This window comes from Equus asinus, chromosome 20, assembly GCF_041296235.1.
Source record: "Equus asinus isolate D_3611 breed Donkey chromosome 20, EquAss-T2T_v2, whole genome shotgun sequence".
In the NCBI taxonomy this organism is placed as follows: domain Eukaryota; kingdom Metazoa; phylum Chordata; class Mammalia; order Perissodactyla; family Equidae; genus Equus; species Equus asinus.
In genome coordinates, this window is record NC_091809.1 from 58,535,119 (window position 1) to 58,553,322 (window position 18,204).

The 18,204-nt window shown below is 39.6% G+C and overlaps 1 protein-coding gene across 2 annotated transcripts in view; it reads left to right on the plus strand.

The window, feature by feature from the left end:
* The first annotated feature begins 1,172 nt into the window (after positions 1-1,172).
* Positions 1,173-18,204, plus strand: part of PDGFD (platelet derived growth factor D) — a 214,802-nt gene continuing 197,770 nt past the window's right edge. The window contains exon 1 of one of the 2 annotated variants that reach the window (XM_014860027.3): positions 1,173-1,709. In XM_014860027.3, coding sequence (XP_014715513.2) covers positions 1,586-1,709 — 124 coding nt within the window. In that variant the 5' untranslated portion in view covers positions 1,173-1,585. The remainder of the gene's footprint in view (positions 1,710-18,204) is intronic. The other variant, XM_014860026.3, reaches the window with a different exon arrangement.

An 18,204-nucleotide genomic window follows, 5' to 3' on the forward strand; every position in this document is an offset into this window, starting at 1 on the left:
CATTAATCTTCGAGTATGTGGAAAGAACACATGTAGCCTAGTCAGCGTTGGATGGTGTAATCGCTCAAGTCTATATTTTCCTCCACTTTCTACCCTTCTCAGCCGTTTCCAGCTCTCTATGTATGGATATCACTTACTACTCACACCCCACTCTTTCAGGAGCTGGAAGGCCTAAAAGAGACTGGAAAACATCCCTTGTAGAGCTCACAGGGGAGCAGCTGAGAAATTATGTCAATTTGGATTTGGCTTCAGCTTCCAACAAAGCAAAACACATACTAAAATTATTTCATATAATTCTCACCACAACCATACAAACCAAGAATTGCTACTTTCCTGCTGTAAGTAAAGAAAGTGAGGCTCAAGAGAATGACCTACTCAAGGTGACAAAACCAGTGAGCAGCAGAGTCTAGACACACTCCTGTTCCAAATATAGTTCCCTACCCCAGGGAGATAAATGTATGATGTAGAAGTTCCTGGAATCCAGAGGCCATTCCTCTGGACCTCTAAGCTTCCAGATACTTCAAGGAGGGAGGCCAAAGGCCTGGATGTTCCCTGCCTCTTACTAAGGGCTGTGAAGACAACACAGTGTTCTCTCTTGACTTCTTCATCTTACCACTCTGTCCCTGCCCGACCCCACCCTGACCTCCAGCTCCTTCTCTTGTGCGGGTCTGGGAGGGGGCAAATAAAAACACCCGTGACGATTGACTGTACGCTTCACCACATGGGCCTGTCACACCTAGAGCCCTAGGAGATAGGAAGGACGGGCTGTTTTTCCCCCTCAGAAATGAACCTTTACTCAGCTAAGGTCACACCTACTGACGCTCAAAGGAAACTCAGAGCCTAGCTGCTTTGCCCTTGCGCTTTTCCACTTTTTCGCATAGTGAAATCTTGACTAAGGAGAATCTGATTTTGGTTATTTGTAAACTAAACGCTTCCAGCTCTAGTCCCCCTCCCTAACCTCCACCATCACCAAGGGTGAACTCCGTCTTGCGGGTGGATGAGCCAGTCACCTCTGGACAAGTACTGGGAAGCTACCCTCTCCCACTCCCTCCTGGCCACCTTGTTCTCTGCTCCCTTTCCAGTCCAAGGACGAGGGCTTACCCCCCGGAGGTGGGAAGAGCCCTGGCCCACTGTCAAACTGGGCATGCTCAGTGGCCGCGCGGGTCTGGCCGGGCCGGGCCGCGGGAGCGCTCGCGCCGGGCTGGGCTGGGAGCGGGCGTGCGCGCAGCTCGGGGCGCCGGCGCCGGGGCGGAGGACGCGGCTGCTCCGCTCGCCTGCCCGGGCCGCCGCCGCCCGCCCCCTGCAGCCTGTGCTGCAGCTGCTGGCCACCGGAGGGGGCGAACAAACGTCAACCTGTTGTTTGTCCCGTCACCATTTATCAACTCTCAGCACCACAAGGAAGTGCGGCACCCACACGCGCTCAGAAAGTTCAGCATGCAGGAAGTTTGGGGAGAGCTCAGCGATTAGCAACAGCGGCCCGGCAAGCGCGGGGCGAGCGCAGCGGCGAGAGCGCGGCGTGGCCTCCGTCCCGGAGCAGACCCCGGCTTTCTCTTGGAGCGGCGCTGTCCCTGGGTCGCTGATCCCAATGCACCGGCTCATCCTCATCTACACTCTAGTCTGCGCAAACTTTTGCAGCTATCGGGACGCTTCTGCAATTCCGCAGAGCGCATCCATCAAAGCTCTGCGCAGCGCCAACCTCAGGCGAGATGGTAAGAGACTCAGATTTTATTATTATTCTTTAAATTGAAAAAAAGCACATTTTTTGTTGTCGTCGTGGTTGTTTCCTTCTCTCTGAAGTTTTTCAAATGAAGTCTGGAGAATGCAGAGTGGTGGGGGTGGCGGTGTCTCGTGCTTGTCCCCAGTGCTGAGGGAGCCCCTTTTTCCGGAGTGGGACGGAGGTGTGGGACGCTTGCTGGAGGGGATCGGATGGGTCAGGTGGCTCTTCTCGCTGCACCCTAGAGCAGTCATTTTGGTGACCAGTTGTCACTGATCCCAGGATCCTGGAGTCGCAGAAAGTTGCAGGCTGCGCCGCCCCTCGATCAGGCTCTTAATCTTTTGAACTTGAAACTCGGGTCGATGGGGCATTTCTGATAGGTGGAGGAACTCAGGAGTGGCTTTGTCTGGGTGATTTATTTTGACCTTTATTGTTTTGGTGGGAGGAGGGAATGATGCGTTTCAGTCCCGCAGTCGTATATGAAACAGAGCGAAAACCTTTGTAGATTATTTTGAGGAGGTGGCGGTGTACAATATGTTGCCCTTTTCGTCCCCGAATTGACTTTCCCTTTGGGGTGAAGTGTGGCTCAGAAACTCAGATTCTGGGAGAATAGGGCTTCTGGGGTTTCATGCGTACCACAGGGGGACCAGGATCCTGCTATTAGTTTCCTTGCATAGAAGGCTTTCCAACTGTTTGCAAGAAGCAGAGCTCTTTAAACAGCTAACCTAAGCAAGGTCCCAGCAGCCTTGTTTGTTTTCCTTTTCTCTAGAGGACACCTGGGCCCTTGGGTCCCAGAGACGTTAATAGAATTTATTTACTTTCTGCGTTTCCACCAAGATCTGAGGTTGATTTATTCCTCAATTCTCAACTACAGCTGATGTTTCCAGTAATTTGCAGCTGTTTTCTGCCATCTACCTGAACTGACCCATAAGTCTTTGTTGTTTTCCTTCATCAGTAATATCTTTCTCTCCGTCTTCTTGCTTCAAGTTCTAACACATCCCCTAAAGAGATCACCAAGGTCTTCTTAATGACTTCACTGTTTGAGCTGGCAACATTTGACTGTTCTCTGGTAAATTCATATTAGCCATCTTACTTCCTTATCAGTTTCTTTCTTGGTATGTTCTCAATTTGACTTCAGTGAAAGGCTTTTGGACTTTGAAACACACAAAAACACTATTATATTTTTTGTTGACAAGTAGACTGTGGATCTCAGTGTGCTCAAGTCATCTGAAGTGTTGTAAGTGTGTAGAGGGCCTACAGGAAGCCAGAGAATCACCTCCTGGCCAGAGACCCCCTATATTTATGGAATAATGTTATCACAGTGTTTTTATATAAAATACTCTAGCAGTGCATTTTTGATAACCTTCCATCTTAGTTAAAGCACAACATTTTCTTACTAAACCTAAAAAAAAAGGTTTAGGCTCAAGACCAAACTAATCACCTCCCATAAAAATCACCACCTATGAAAATGATTTATAGTTTTACTTCACTCATTAGTGTTATGAGACGATCTTCTCCTAGTTGAATTTTTAGATTTGTTAATATTTGCACTTTAGATGCCCTTTCAGCTGCATAGAGTAAAATGCCATTTATAATTTGCATGACTTCATAGCCATAATTTTGTAATCCTCAGCCTCCAAAGTATCAGTTACAAGAAGTCAAGGACAGAAAATGAAAAGTATGTAACCATTGCCCAGTAACTCAAGATTTCAACTAAAACCAAGTCATGCAACTCATAATTTTTTTTTTTCTTTGGAAAAGAGTAGTCTGATTTTAGTTTTCATTGTTAAAACTCTGTACGTCTGTCTAGTCTATATAAGCAATGCTTTTTTTAATCAAAATTTTAAAAACTACCCTGGATTTATCTTTTCGTATTTTAGCTAAAGCTGTTTTACAGTTCCCAACAGTACACACACACACACACACACACACACACACGTTTTGATTAGTTCAGATTTTTCAATACTTTCCTCACCATCAATCTCATTTTATAAACAAGAATAGGAAGGGCGGAAAGGTAGTTAGATTAAAAAAAAATTGTTATATACAGAGTAAAAAAAGTTAACACTCATAATTTGCTGTTAATTTAGGGAATTTTTAAGAGGCAGCTTATTCTTAGGTGTTACAGGGCATGCGTTCTCAAAGAGAGGCAGTATTGCCCAAAAGGAGCAAAATTGGATTTTAGGGGGTGAAAAAATCTTAGCTATTACTGCTGTTTGTGGTCCTCCAAAGGGCCAGTACATAAAACAGATAGACAATATATCTGTAGCATTAACGTCTCATGGTGGGAGGTGATTAGGAAAACACTGTCCAAAAAGTCTGCTTAAGGGGGGATTGATGATAATGAAAAAAAGATTGAGAAACTCTGCCATAGAGATTTGGTGAGAAAGTGAAAATAAAGGATCTTTGAAAAAGCCTAGACAGTGTCTGGAAAATCTTAATGGCGACAGTTGAGCTGATGAGAGTAAGTAGTAACTTATTAAATTAAAGCCTTGTTCTGACTCTAGACATTTCTAACTTGCTCTCGCAGGGTTCCTTAACGGCTCCTTAAAAAGGACAATATTCTTGCTCTTTTGACTTCCAGATTAAGACAGGATATAAACTTGGGGAAGACAAGGACCTGGAATATAATATGGGGACAGATAGAAGATCAGTTTCCAAACATTAACTTAGGGTCTTTGGAAGATCTGGCCCTCAGATTAAAGATGGTAGCAAATCACAACAGAGTCAGACATGATCCTTGAATAGGAGTTTTAGAAACCATTATCTAATGATAAAACTGTTTTCACACCTGAGTGCCATTGATTTGTCCCCACTGACCCTGTTAGCTGCTACCTAATATTGGCATCCAGAAAGGAACAAAGAGGGCAGGCATCCTGTCTAGGGCATGAGGTGTGTTGGAGTCTGTCCAACCTGATACAAAAAAAAGCTTGTTTTGCATCTACCTGTACCTGATAGCTCCGGATAACTGGAGTAGCTAAGAAATGATATGGAAATAGAGTATTAGGATTGATAAATGATAGTTGTCCTTCTGCCAGTGTAGGAGGCTGGTCTGCTGCTGTCTCCTGGCCTTCCAGAACTCTCCATCACAATGTATTCCTGTTCTAAAGGGGATATCTGCAGAGCCCTTTTCCACATCTGCAGAATGGCTAGAAGTGACCCAGTGGAGGAGGCTGATTGAATTTGGTCTGTCTCCAGGAAGAAACTCAGATTTACAGCTAAGAAGGATTAAAATATTAATATTTTGCAGTACTTAATTGAATATTTATACTTCCTTATATCATATTTATTATTCTTCCTCAAGCTTATTTACTTCTGTTACCCATTTCTAATCCACCTCTTGGCACAGAGAAAATCTTAATTTAGCAATAGCATCCACACATTCTTATTTTAGTGCCTGTGCAATTGGTGCTTTTGTAATAACTGGCCACAATTGGTGTTGCTCAGAGTGTGGATCAAGAAGTATAAAGGTAGCAATTAACTGACAGTATTACTTACTTATTTTTAAATCTAACTAGAGAGAACTTCCCGCTTAGGGGGTTAAGAATACAGATGCGCTCTTCATTTCCTTGACTTCTTCTTGCTTTCAGAAAGTACTGGTGTTGGTGGTAATGATTCTGAATTTAGTTCCGTTTGGTTGTTTAATATGCCGGAACTTGAATTATCTATTACATGGTCATTATGTAGTGATGGGCCTGCAGTTTTAGTAATTGTGGTCTTAGATTTTTAAGTAGTCAAGCTTGTTTCTTAAATAACATGAGTTTCTATTGTCATCATTGATGACAGCACATTGACTTTGGTGCAAAGATCAGAGCTTAAAGGGAAGGCAACAAAACAAAGGACAATATAAACAAATTATTTATAAAGTGTCTGAAAGCTAAGAATCAGTGTCTAAATTTGTGTTCTTCTGTGTTGATGTTTTCGGTTCAACTCTAAGGATATTAAAGCTTCATAATCTTATAGAGCATAGTGGTGATTTCATATTTTAAATGCAACATGGCTTTGGCTTGCTGCCATAGGTTATAGTATGTAATAGAGGTTCCTTTAAAGAGGGGAGTTTGGCCAGGTGTCTGTATACTATGTAGTAGAAGATGCCGGTAGGTTGAGAGTTAGAGTAATGACCATTGTGTGTTCTTTGAATGCCAGTGAGTTTTGTCTACAGGATTTTCCCTTTCAGTGAATGAAAGCAGAACTTATTGTTTCAGAACAGTAGGGTCAAACAATGGAACAATGTCCCCAGAGTCACTGATCTCTAAGCATCAGTGATAAGCATACTGTCACACGGGACTCTTAAGTATGTGTGGTCTCAGAACTCCATCATTCTAAGAGTCTGGAAGGATATGTGTATTTATGTCTCTGTCCTTGGGAGCTGAGTCATAAAGCAAATCATCTTCCTTCTGGAACTTACTCATGAACTTTCTTTGCTGAAATGATCTGACTAGCTTAAAAAGGGACTCTCTGAACATCTTAATAAAATTCTTCCTCTTATTAAAATAGGGACATCTTTTAAGCAAACCAAGTGTAGGATATTTCTAATTCATCTGTGCCATGTCGTTTAAGTAATGCATTGGTCTTTCACCACGGATCAAGAGTTAGTGAGTTAGTATCTGAGCTATCTGGCCTCTTTTAAAGTTCTCTCTTTTCAGGTCATTCTTTACTTGACCTGGACTGTCCTCTAAAGATGAAAGGATGAAAACTAACGTATAGATAGTTCTTTATCCTGAGCTGTGCTGCTGACCTCCACTGTAACTATTATTCATTTATTCAACAATTATTTATTGCATCTCTAATATCTGCCAGTTTCTGTGCTGGATCCTTGGTTATCTAGCACATTATGAATGAAACATCCATGGTTCCTGCCTTCTTGGAGCCTATAGTTTAGTGGGCAATGTAGACAAAGTATTAAGTTCCACTGCGTTGCAGTTGTCTTTCCGATGTGTTCTGGAGAGTCCCAGGATTCTCCCGAAGTTCTTTAGGGGTCACTGCAGACCTACTGGGGAGGCAGAACATGTGTAGCTTCAGCTTCTCCAGCCCTTCTTCAACAGAACAATTCCACGTGTCTCCACATTTCTGTTTCACATATTTGAATTCATCATACAAGTTTTATTGGAAAAAAAATTATTTCACAGTTAAAAAAGGGTGACATCACTGTGTGGTGTGATAGTGCTTCAATGGAGGAAATACAGAGGGGCATGGGAATTCACAAGGAGTACCTAATATAGACTTAAGAGACTGGAGAAGGCTTCCTGGAGGAAGTGATGTCTAACTGGGGAAATGAAGGGTGAGTAGGAGTTAAGAAGTTGGGGACAGTGAGGAAGGAGGGTGGAATTTCCTGGTGGAGAGAAAGCACTTGCCAAGATTTGGAGATGAGAACATAGGTGAGCAGGTGCCCTAGTGAAAGCTTTGGAAAGTAATGGTCGGGAGTTTGGCTGTTATGCTGAGGGCTATTGGAAGCCCTTGAAAGATTTAATTTGGAGAAAGATATAGCCTGTCCTGTGTTTGTATACTGAATGATGGTGTTCCTGAGAAGTCAGCCAGGCCAGTGCTAGATCAGAGCCAGTCCTCTTACACCTCCACTGCCTCTGGGACATGGACATGGAATTATTTCATTTTCAGTGTGATAGTGGGAGGTTGTAACTGACTTCCCTTGCCCCAAATCTCCAAATTTTAGGTGCCCAGCACCTCAGGGCCTCGCTGAGATCCCTTGCCCTGGATGCCCCTCTGCAGCTCAGCATGCCAGATGTTAGATGTTGTTAGCTGTCTCATTAGGGTAATAGAAATCACGAAAGTAACCTGTCTAGTGTTTAAGTTATTTCAAACTCCCGTATTTCAAAATTAATGCAATTTAAAAGGGACCGTTTTTACATTAACTTTCCTGTGAAGGACAGCTTCAGCAAAAAGCTACAGGGGGATAATATATAATAGCAAAAAAATGAAAGAATCAAAGACAAATTCTGCAGCAAAAATGTTCTGCCTCCCCATCCAGTATTTCAGGACCAAGTGTAGGTCATAAATAAAGGAATAAACCCAGGAGACTCTAAAGTGCACAGACAGGAAGAAATAGTTTCTTCCAACAGTTTTTTTTTTTCAGAACAAGAATGAAGCCTGCCTTGTTTCTTACAAGTGTTGATGATGCATGTAATAATGTATCTTTTCTCTGCTCCTACCCATGGTATGCTGACATCTATTAGCTTTAATATTCGTAGATTAATACTGTTTTTTGGTGATTTGTGCCGTGTGCAGGTTAGTGGTTTTGTATAACTGGGAGCCAGGGAGGTCTGGGGAAAGCATCATAGCACGGGCATATGAGCTTGTCTTTCATCGTGAGGAGCCATCTTTTCTCAGATTTTAGGTTTTTTACTTGAGCATGTTTTTGTAGTGTGTTTATGAAGACGGATAGTTTTGGTTGCAGTACTTTGCCTATAAGAGTGAGTCAAACATGATTTGAAACCGTGTATATTAGGGTTCTTGATTTTTGACATTTTCCCTCCAGCATGCCTTCAGATTGGACCGAAGTTGCTCAGTGACCATTGCTGAGTGTGAGCTGTGAACATGGGTTGAATATGCTGTGTTAGTTTTGAACAAGTCGTTTTAGACCCAATGTAAGAAGCTGCTGACAAGTTCTGCATTTCACTGAAACATTTAAAACAAGCAAGATAACAAAGGTCTGCTTTTACAGAATTTAGCTATTCAGCAACTTCCCCTATGTGAAACACAACCAAATGAACTAATAAATATGGAACAAATACACTTAGAAGTCAAAATCAGTGTCATAATGTGTATAAATGAGTTCATAAAGTTCATGTGGTAGACACTAAAAGACCATTTGCCTTTACTTTCCGTGTAATTCCATCACATTTGCTTATGTGGTTTCCATATCCATGGAACGTGGTGTTAGAATAGAGAACAGGACTGATTCGAGTTATTCACACTATTAGCATTGAGAAGTGAGAGCTTACAGTTTTCCTGTCTCCTCTTACATTTTCAGGCCTTGAAAAGCATTTTTAAGACCTAAGCAAGCACAACTGGCTTAGGCTTTTTATTGAATAAGTTGAAAATAGTTCCAGCCTACAATGGACTGAATGTTTGTGTCCTCCCCAAATTCATACATTGAAATCCTAACCCCCAGTGGGTGGTATCAGGAGGTGGGGCGTTTGGGAAGTGGTTAGGTCATGAGGATGGAGCCCTCCTGAATGGAATTAGTGCCCTTATAAAACAGACATTGGAGAGATCTTCTGCCCCTTTCACCGTGGAAGAACACCAGGAAAAGACACTGAATCTACTGGTGCCTTAATCTTGGACTTCCCAGCCTCTAGAAGTACAAGAAATAAATTTCTGATATTTATAAGCTACTCAGCCTATGGTATTTTGTTATAATAAACCTAATGGACTAAGACACAACCTATCTCCATATGTCACTAGGGAATTACTATATGACCCAGTAAAGTTGCTGATTTTTAAAATGATGTTCTTGAGTCATAAAGGAAAATTTAGATTATGTGTTTGATAAGTTTACCAGGATCGTAAACTGGAGGTATTAGCTTAAGTATATATGGATTTCAACCAGAAAAATTGACAACGCTTAGTATGACAATGTATGGAAGAGAAAGATTGTAGACTGGGTGATGATCAGCTATTATTATCATTTTTCTAGTGGTAACTAATAGATCTGTATTAGTTAAGAGATAAATGAAAAGGAATTTTGTTGGCATTTTGGATTAGATCCTATTGGGTTTAGATTTCTTTCTCTTTTTTTTGTGAGGGAGATTGGCCCTGAGTTTTGCTTGAAGAAGACTGTCCCTGAAGTAACATCTGTGCCAATCTTCCTCTATTTTATATGTGGGACACTGCCACAGCATGGCTTGATGAGCAGTGTGTAGGTCTGCACCTGGGATCCAAACCTGTGAGTTCTGGGCTGCCAAAGCAGAGTGCACAAACTTAACCACTACGCCACCAGGTCGGCCCGATGGGATCAGAATTCTTAATTAACAATTAGTAAACTAATTTAATTAAAACTAAAATTATTAACACTACTTATTAAGTTAAAGTAAACTCTCCAATTCAGTAGGCTTGAGAGTAAAATAATTAGTTTTTAGAATATTAGGTTATTCATCCAGTGGTGAATTCCTTAACAGAATTAGTCTTTTTTTTGTTGTCGTTGTTCTTCCAGACATATCACAATTATCTTTGAATGAACTGTTGAGTGAGAGTACTGACCAGGCATCAGGTTTTAGATAGAGGAATTATGCCACTCCCTGCAGGCTTCCTGACTCCCAGCCCTCCCCATGTAGAATTGACTGCTCCTTTATGTATCCCACATTTCCATCAGAAAACCTACACTGAGACTACTTATTTACGTATCTGACATCTGCTGATGTGAGCATACTCACTGTATTTAATACAGCTGAGCATCCTCATTGTCCATTTTGTTGCCTGGCACATAGGAGAAGCTCCATGAGATTTGAAGGATCAGTAAGTCAACCAATCATTGCCTTCTTTTTATGACTGCCTGTTGGGCCACAGGAGCCCGCTCACTATCAGATTGTAAAAGAATGGGAGAAGGAGTGTTTAAACTCTCAAGCTAGGGTGACTGTCAGGTTTCTGTTAAGTGGGTGGCTGTTTGTATCATTGAACAAGATAGGGAATAGAAGAGGAAAAGCAGATAAGCGAAAGCCATGGTTAGAAAATTAATTTATGGACACTTTAAGCTTTAGTAACTTGTGCACTATCTCTGTGGATGAAATCTGGAGGCAGGGAGGCAAGAGAGAAAAACACTTATTTGCATGAACTGTATGCACACTGAACATGAAGTAATCAACTATGTGTTATGTTTTTAAAGTAGGTGGTATTCATGGTTGTGGGTGTATGATAATACCTGATATTTCTCAACTGTTTGTAACGTGGCCAACTGTTTTCATCACCATTGTATACAGCGGCTTGGTGTGAAGCCACTGTATACAATGGCGTTTCCAAAAGACTTTGTTGAGAATGCCAAGATTATACATACTTTTAGACTGCTGCTAGGCATAAGCATGACATTTTGGGGTTAAGTTTGGACTAACATCAATGAAATGTGGAGAATTTTCAACCGCCTCCTCCCTGCCCCCCACCACCCCAGTACATACACTGACTAAAATGAATCCTTTCCTTTCCGGTATTAGCATTTGAGTAGTTTTACATGAAATTCCCACTGCTTAATAAAAGCTCAAAAGAAAGAGTGAAAGTAAGTTAAGGATCAGGAAACAAGTCTTAAGGTTCAGTCTGGATGATTGACTATAGAAGATTAAGGAAAGATTAATGCATCTCCATTCTGTTTATACATTTATCTATAGAGAGAGAACATATTCACATTGTATGTCATTTTACTGAGGCTTGAGCAAGAGAGTTACTATTGAATGGAATAAAAAAGTATACCTTTCTTATAAAAACAAAAAGTTTGTTGAAGTTCTAAATATATAATTACAGGATTTTTAGACAGCTGTTAATTTAAAAAAATAGAGAATGGAGAGAGCCATTTGGAGTTTAGTTTAAGTACAGCATCTGGGGAGAATATTTAAGTACCCTGAGAAAAGCCACTGTGGCTTTATATTGTTTTGATTGAATTCTTTAGGTTACTACTTTTCATCAAACCCTGCCGCAGTAAACATAAACACTACTCATTCGTTTGACAAATATTTATTGAATACTGACTACGTGCAAAGCTCTGGGTGCAGCACTGAAGTAGAAACAGTTAAGCCTAAGGCACAGTCTCTACTCTGTTAAAGCTCTTACTTTGGTGAAAGAGATAAATTATGTATGTGACTAAGCATAGGGCAAGGCAGCGTCATCTGAGTGCCACCCTTATGTGACTTGGGATTTTTTTTTGGAAGACTCTATCCTGTTGACCAAATTATAACCGTAAATCATCTGTGCTAATATTTGTTTAGAAAAAGTGGTATTGGTTAAGCTATTGTTGGGTACAATGTTATTTGAAGATTGAAAGACAAATCTCTATTGCTTATTATTATTATTATTTATTAAAATGAGCAGAGAAGTAACTTTTAATTGTAGAGAAGTAACTTTTAATTGTAGAACAGTGAGTTATACTTTCTTGATTTTCTCTTTGTGTGTTCAGATGTTAGGCTAAAGGTCCCTGAACCATAAAAGTAAATATGTGGGCTCACTTACCAACCCATTATGACAACTTAATAGGTGAGATGCAATATGATTATTTGACCACCGGATGGCAGTAGAAAAAAGACAGCTTTGTGCATCATGTTTTTTTTACTCCCTCTCTTGGTTGGGAATGTAAATTAAACTCGAGAAATTTCATATTTTCCAAATACATTTAAAAAATTAAGAGTAATGGTCATCTGTGTTAATGGTCATGACTTTTATTGCGTTGTACCCTTTACACATCCAGTTTGTGTGCATGTGTAAAATTCATGAAAGTCTGATTTAGAAACATGGATTAATTGTAAATCATTTTTGAGCAACATTTGCATGTGCACAGCTATGGTTGACGAGTTTCCTTTGAACACACAGCCAGCTAGTTGGCCACTCTAGACTTGCAGGAAGTCTCTAGAGACTCGTCATTACTTGCCAGGTGAATGGGTTTATCAAAAATGAGTTATTTGGGGAGACAAGAGTGTTGTTATGATATAAGAACTGAGAGGTCATCCTCTAAGAATATTACAGTTTATCAGATCCTAAGGAGACGTAGGCAGAATGGTGAGCATGTAGGAACCTGAGACCTGAAGCTTGCTATGAAGGTGTGAGACAGTAATCAGTCATAGGTGAGCAATAGCACATAATTGCTACAGAAACAAATTTGGTTGTGTTCTTCCAGCTTTAATAAAAATTGCAAAGCACTATACAAAAATGACCATTTTTAGTGAATGCTTTTGGGTAGATTGGAAAACTGTGTATTGGGGTCTGTAGTAGGCTGAATAATGGCCCTCAAAGATGTCCTGTCTTAATTCTGGTATCTCTAAATGCTACCTTATATGGCAAAGACTGTGCAGATGTGATTTAGCTAAGGAACTTGAGTTGGGGAGATTATTCTGGATTATCTGAGTGGGCCCTGATGCAACCACAAGTGTCCTTATAGGAGAGAAACCAAAGGAGATTTGACACAGGCAGAAGAAGGGAGGGCGATGTGATATAGGAGCAGCTTTGAGTGATGCAGCCACAAGCCAAGGAATCCCAGCAGCTACCAGAAGCTGGAAGAGGCCAGGAAGAGATTCTCCGCTATAGCATTCAGAGGGAGCACAACCCTCCCAACACCTTGATTTTGGCTCATTGAACTGCCTTCAGACCTCTGGCCTCCAAAACTGTAAGAGAATAAATGTGTGTTGCTGTAAGCCGATAAGTTTGTGGCAATTAGTTACAGCACCCACAGGAAACTAATAAAGGGTCTTTGATATGAAAGATAAATAGTTGAATTACCTGTTTGTTGGGCCCAGTTTTCTAACCATTTATGAAATTTCATTGTCCATTAAATCTATATTGACAATTAAATGATACATTTAGACCTATGCCTTTGAGAATTCTCTAGTAAGACCAATCTTACTTTTGCCCTACTTCCATATCAGAATATTTTGAAAGTTCTGGCTCTGAATCTTTTCTCTTTTTCCAATAAGATTAAGTCCTGACATGATGAAAAGGGCAGTGATCCTATTTCATTATCTTTTCACTGATTCTTAAAATTTTTCCTTAACTCAAGTGTATCACTTATGTATTTGTTGGCTCATACATTTATTCATTTGTTTATTCCACACACTTTTGCTGGAGTCCACTATGTGTCAGTTTCTATACTAGGTTCTGGGGAAAAATCTTGAAAATGATGTGATAGTAATTACTTTGTTAATTGACTATGCGATAATAGCTGCCATCCACAGAGTACTTATTAGTGTGGAAAGTATGCTGATATAACGTGATATGTTTTAGTGCAGTGACGATATTGTATGTTAGGTGATGGAACATAGAAAAGACATATCTAGATGAAATATTTGCAAATATTAGGATTATTGGAAATTTGGAGTTTAGGACAGAATCAGAGAATTCCAGTTGAATTCCCTTAGCTGAAATTGAACCCAATTCTTGGTACTCTAGGCCATCATTGTCCAGTAGAAGTATCATGCAAGCCAATGCTATTTAAAAATTTTTAGTAGCCCCATAAAAAAATAAAAAGAAATCATGAAATTAATTTTAATAATATACTTTATTTAACCCAGTCTACATCTAAATATTATCATTTCAATGTTTAATAAATATTTAAGAGATAAGATTTCTTTTTATATTCTTTTTATCATATTGACTCTTCATAATATGATGTGCATTTTATGCTTACAACACATCCTGTTTCAGACTAGCCACATTTCAAATTCTCAGTAGCCACATGTTGCTAGTCTTTACCGGTTTGGATAGCACAGTTATCTTAAGAGCATTTATTTAGATGAATACAACTTATCATTGGTCTTTTGCTAACATAGAAGGTATTTAATTTGTGAAAGCTGTTTCTCTAACACTTTGTTATAATGTGTTGAAATTGACTGAGTCACCTTTTAGGGAGATTAATAACCCAGCATGAGCAAGTTTTATGTGGTTTATATTTTGTTTTCTTATTCTATCAACATTGATACAGTTGACGTTTCTGGTTACTTCCATGGATTCTCTTGTTTTAAAAAGATTTACAGTCATCTAATAAGCTTGCAGTCAACCAGAGTACTCAATTTTATATGCCAGGTGCAAAATTTCTGATATTTGAGAAGCTCCTTATGAAAACAGCAGCTGGCACTTCATTTCCCTGCCATGGATGGGAAAAAGCTGTGTTTAACCAGCATTGGTTTTCTTTTTCGTTTACAACTTAATTTGACTTAGGTAATGATAGCATTCTCTTTTATCACTTGACCATTTTTTAAAATTACTCTTTCTGGCTGATCAGTATAAGATTTGTGAAAAAAAATCCTGCCATGTTTTTGGGGCGTTTAACCTGTTATATATTTGATACAGATTTTCATTAAATAACCCATATCTGCTTGGATTTAGAGGCTTTGGATGGCACACTTTTGGAGCATACTGTTTTTAGGAAAATTAAATGTTATGAAAACTGTTCTTCTGCATTTTAAAAATCTCAGATCTACCACTTACTCTAGGCCCAGAATTGAGAGGTGATTAAAAATGATCACAGAAATATAAACCATTCCTACTTTTGCTAATTGAGGTATTTCTACAAAGCTTTTGGTTGGGTGTTTTTTGGCATGGGCTTTTCATTGGCTTGTAATTTAGGCAAGCAAAAGCATCCTATATCAAGTAAAATGGCTTATGAGGGTCCTATTTCTACTCAACTCACTTTAGGAGCATCTCATTGGATTATGTTCCCATGAGAAGCTCATGTTTAATGATGCCCTCTAAAACTTTCATTGCTGCAGAATTTATTTCCTCCTTTTGTGGAGGACTCAATCTGAGTTGCCTATTTTGATGTCTCGTCCCATGAAGAGCCTCAGGACAGTGTACCTAGTTTCTAAAACAAGCACCCAAGATGGAAAAGGCTTGTTGTAAGGAAGAAACTGCTGCCTGAGCGCTGAATCTCTTCCACAACTCTCTATGTGTCCAGACACAGCATGACCCTACTATTGTTGAAAACGTTTTATTCATAAGGCACTTTTCATTTTCAGAGAAGTGGTTTTAAAAACAGCTACTTTTTTGGTACACCCTTGTGCCTGGTGTGCACCATTCTCACTTTTCTCGAACTGAAATTATATCATTTGTTTTTACTTTTGTATGTCCTGTCTTCTCCCAAGAATCTAAGCTCTGGTAGAATAGAGACTTTGTCTCATTCATTCCCTACTGTATCCCTGGCTCCTGGAATAATCCCTGATATATGGGACATGCTCCGTGAATACTTGCTGAATGACTGAATGAACATCAGCACACTGCACTTCAGGCGAAGCTCAAACTTGTAGCGAGAGGAAAGTGTCTTCTGTGGGTAGCAGCAGTGGACTGACTTGGAAGCTAATGAAGTTTAAGCTTCAGGCCCCCTCCCCTGCCAGGTCCCCTCCAAGGCCCTCTTACCTAATTTTCTATTTATAATTTGTTATTCTTTTTCTTAAAGAAATCATCTCAAATTATATAAGCGTCAGACCCCACAAAATCTGGATCATTCCTTGGTGTTAAGATACATGTCTTGTCATTCGAGGCTTCCTCTGAAGAAATGTGGAAATATCCTCGACCAGAAGAACAAATCAATGCTGCAGGAGTTCTGTTACCCAAGAGCTGGATTAACCACGTGCTCTAGTCTCCATTGAAGACGTTCTGACTGACTGGTGCCCACAGTGCTTGCAGCCCTCTTGCCTTTCTTCCCTTGGGTGCATTTCTGCTTCCACCCTTGAGATCTGTGTATCTCAAGAGTCTCTTGTATTTGTTTGCAAACATATGTCTTCCAGTTATACATGTTAGTATAATGAGATAATCTAATTAAATATTGCATGACATCGCAAAACATGAGTGTAAAAAAGAGTTTTGTTTCCAAAAATACTTAATTGAATACTTTATCCAAACTTTAATGGTGAGTCATTAAAAAAATATGTTGATGAGTTAAGTATAAGTGAGACAACAGAACTATTCTACAAAGAATGAAAATAAAATAAATCTAAAAAGCCTGAAGGGTTCTATGTATAAATTTTTTCACGTATGTCTTTAAGTTTTTCTCTACTTTCAAGAAAGAGAAATTGGAACTTATGGGTAAGTTACGCATATGGCTTATGCAAGAAAGATCACAAAGAATTTTATCAGTATGAGACATTCTCAAAGTAAAGATCTTTGTACTTCATCAGAACTTGATCACAGGAATGCACATTTATATGTTTTAAGCTAAAATAAAATGTAAAACTCCCCACTTTAGCATTTTAAATTGATCAATCCAGTACTGTTGCAACTATGTTGGATAAGAGGGTTCCCAATGTGTGTACAGAAAAAAAATAATAAAGAGGCGCATGTATTGTATAATAGAACATCCATTTATCCCAACAGAGGTTAATGAAATTCATTAACATGAAAAGAAAATGAAGCCTGAGGAGAGGCTGGATGGAATAATGATGAAGGGTAACAAGACCTCAGCTGAAATCCTGCCCCTACCACTTGCTAGCTATGGATTTGAGAAATTGCTCAACCTCTCTCAGGCTTCAAAATAAAAATACCTCTATTATTAAGAGACTATGAAGATTAAGTGTAGCTAATGTATGTAAAGCTCTTAGCGCAATGTTTGGGAAACAGCACTTAGTGAATGATAGGGCGTTTAGATGTCTGCATTAAGTTGTTGATCAGATTTTTTTTCACACTTCCACATTTTTTCAGAGTATACCTTAAATGAGAAAGTTGTATCTCACTACAAGTAGTAGTGACAGCTATGTGTAAAATATGCTTATGTGATGACTTCATAGACTCACTAACTTTTATTGCTAGAAGGCTGCTTCGAGGTAGTCTAAGCTGTCGTCTTGCTCTATTGATTGATGAAACCATGATACAGAGAGGTGCAGTGACTTGCCTAAAGTCACACAGAGAGACAGAGAAGGGTCAAGATTCAAGTTCAAGTTTTCTCGTGAGCAACCTCTTTGTTGCTTTTCCCATACTTCTGCAGATGCCTCCTGTCTATTGTTAGATATCACAATTGAGGCTCTCAGTAAAGATTGGTGATAAGAATGAAAGAAAGTGGGCTCACCAACACCTTGTTGGTTGTATCATCAATATGTCTACCTTTTCCCTCCAAAGCTATGTTCAGTTCAGTCTTGTTTATGATAAATATAATGGCTATATGTATATTTTTTGTGTTCTGAATGAAAAAGTAGTGCTAAGAACTGAGAATTTGTGGTTCTTCCTTTTTTTGTTGTTGTTTTTTATTTTATTTATAATCTCAACCTTCAGCCAACTGGAGTATATTCAAGTCAAAGTTGTAGATCAAGGCAGTTTGCAGCCTCTTCAGGGGAGGCTTGACTTTTTAGCAGTCTGCTTTCTATATATAAAAGCAGGGATCTGAATAAAGTTGGAAGTGAGAATGAAATCCATTTCTGAGTTGCCCGTCAAAGCTTTTGTTAATGTCTAAAAGCAATATGTATGCAAATACAAACTGGTCTTAAGAAAAAGAACAGAAATCTAAGCTGCCTTAAATAATCTTAGCTGGATTTGAAAAGTAGACAGATCAGTTTTATAATATAACCAAGGAAAAAATGTAAATCCTTTCCCAGTTTTTAATCAGCACTTTGGAAATGTTTTTGCTGGATTCGTCAGGCACTTACTGAATATCTACTATGGTCCAGGCACTTAGCTGCTAGAGACATGGTAGAGAGACATGATTATCCACCCTAGGAGCCCGTTTGCTGGGGAGACTCTTGAGGCCAGTAGATTATATGCATGAGAGTAAATGCTGTGAGATGAACATGCCAGGGGAGCCCTGAGGAGGGGCCTCCATCCCAGAACCACACAAGGGTGGTTCCCCAAGAGCTCTTCTCCAA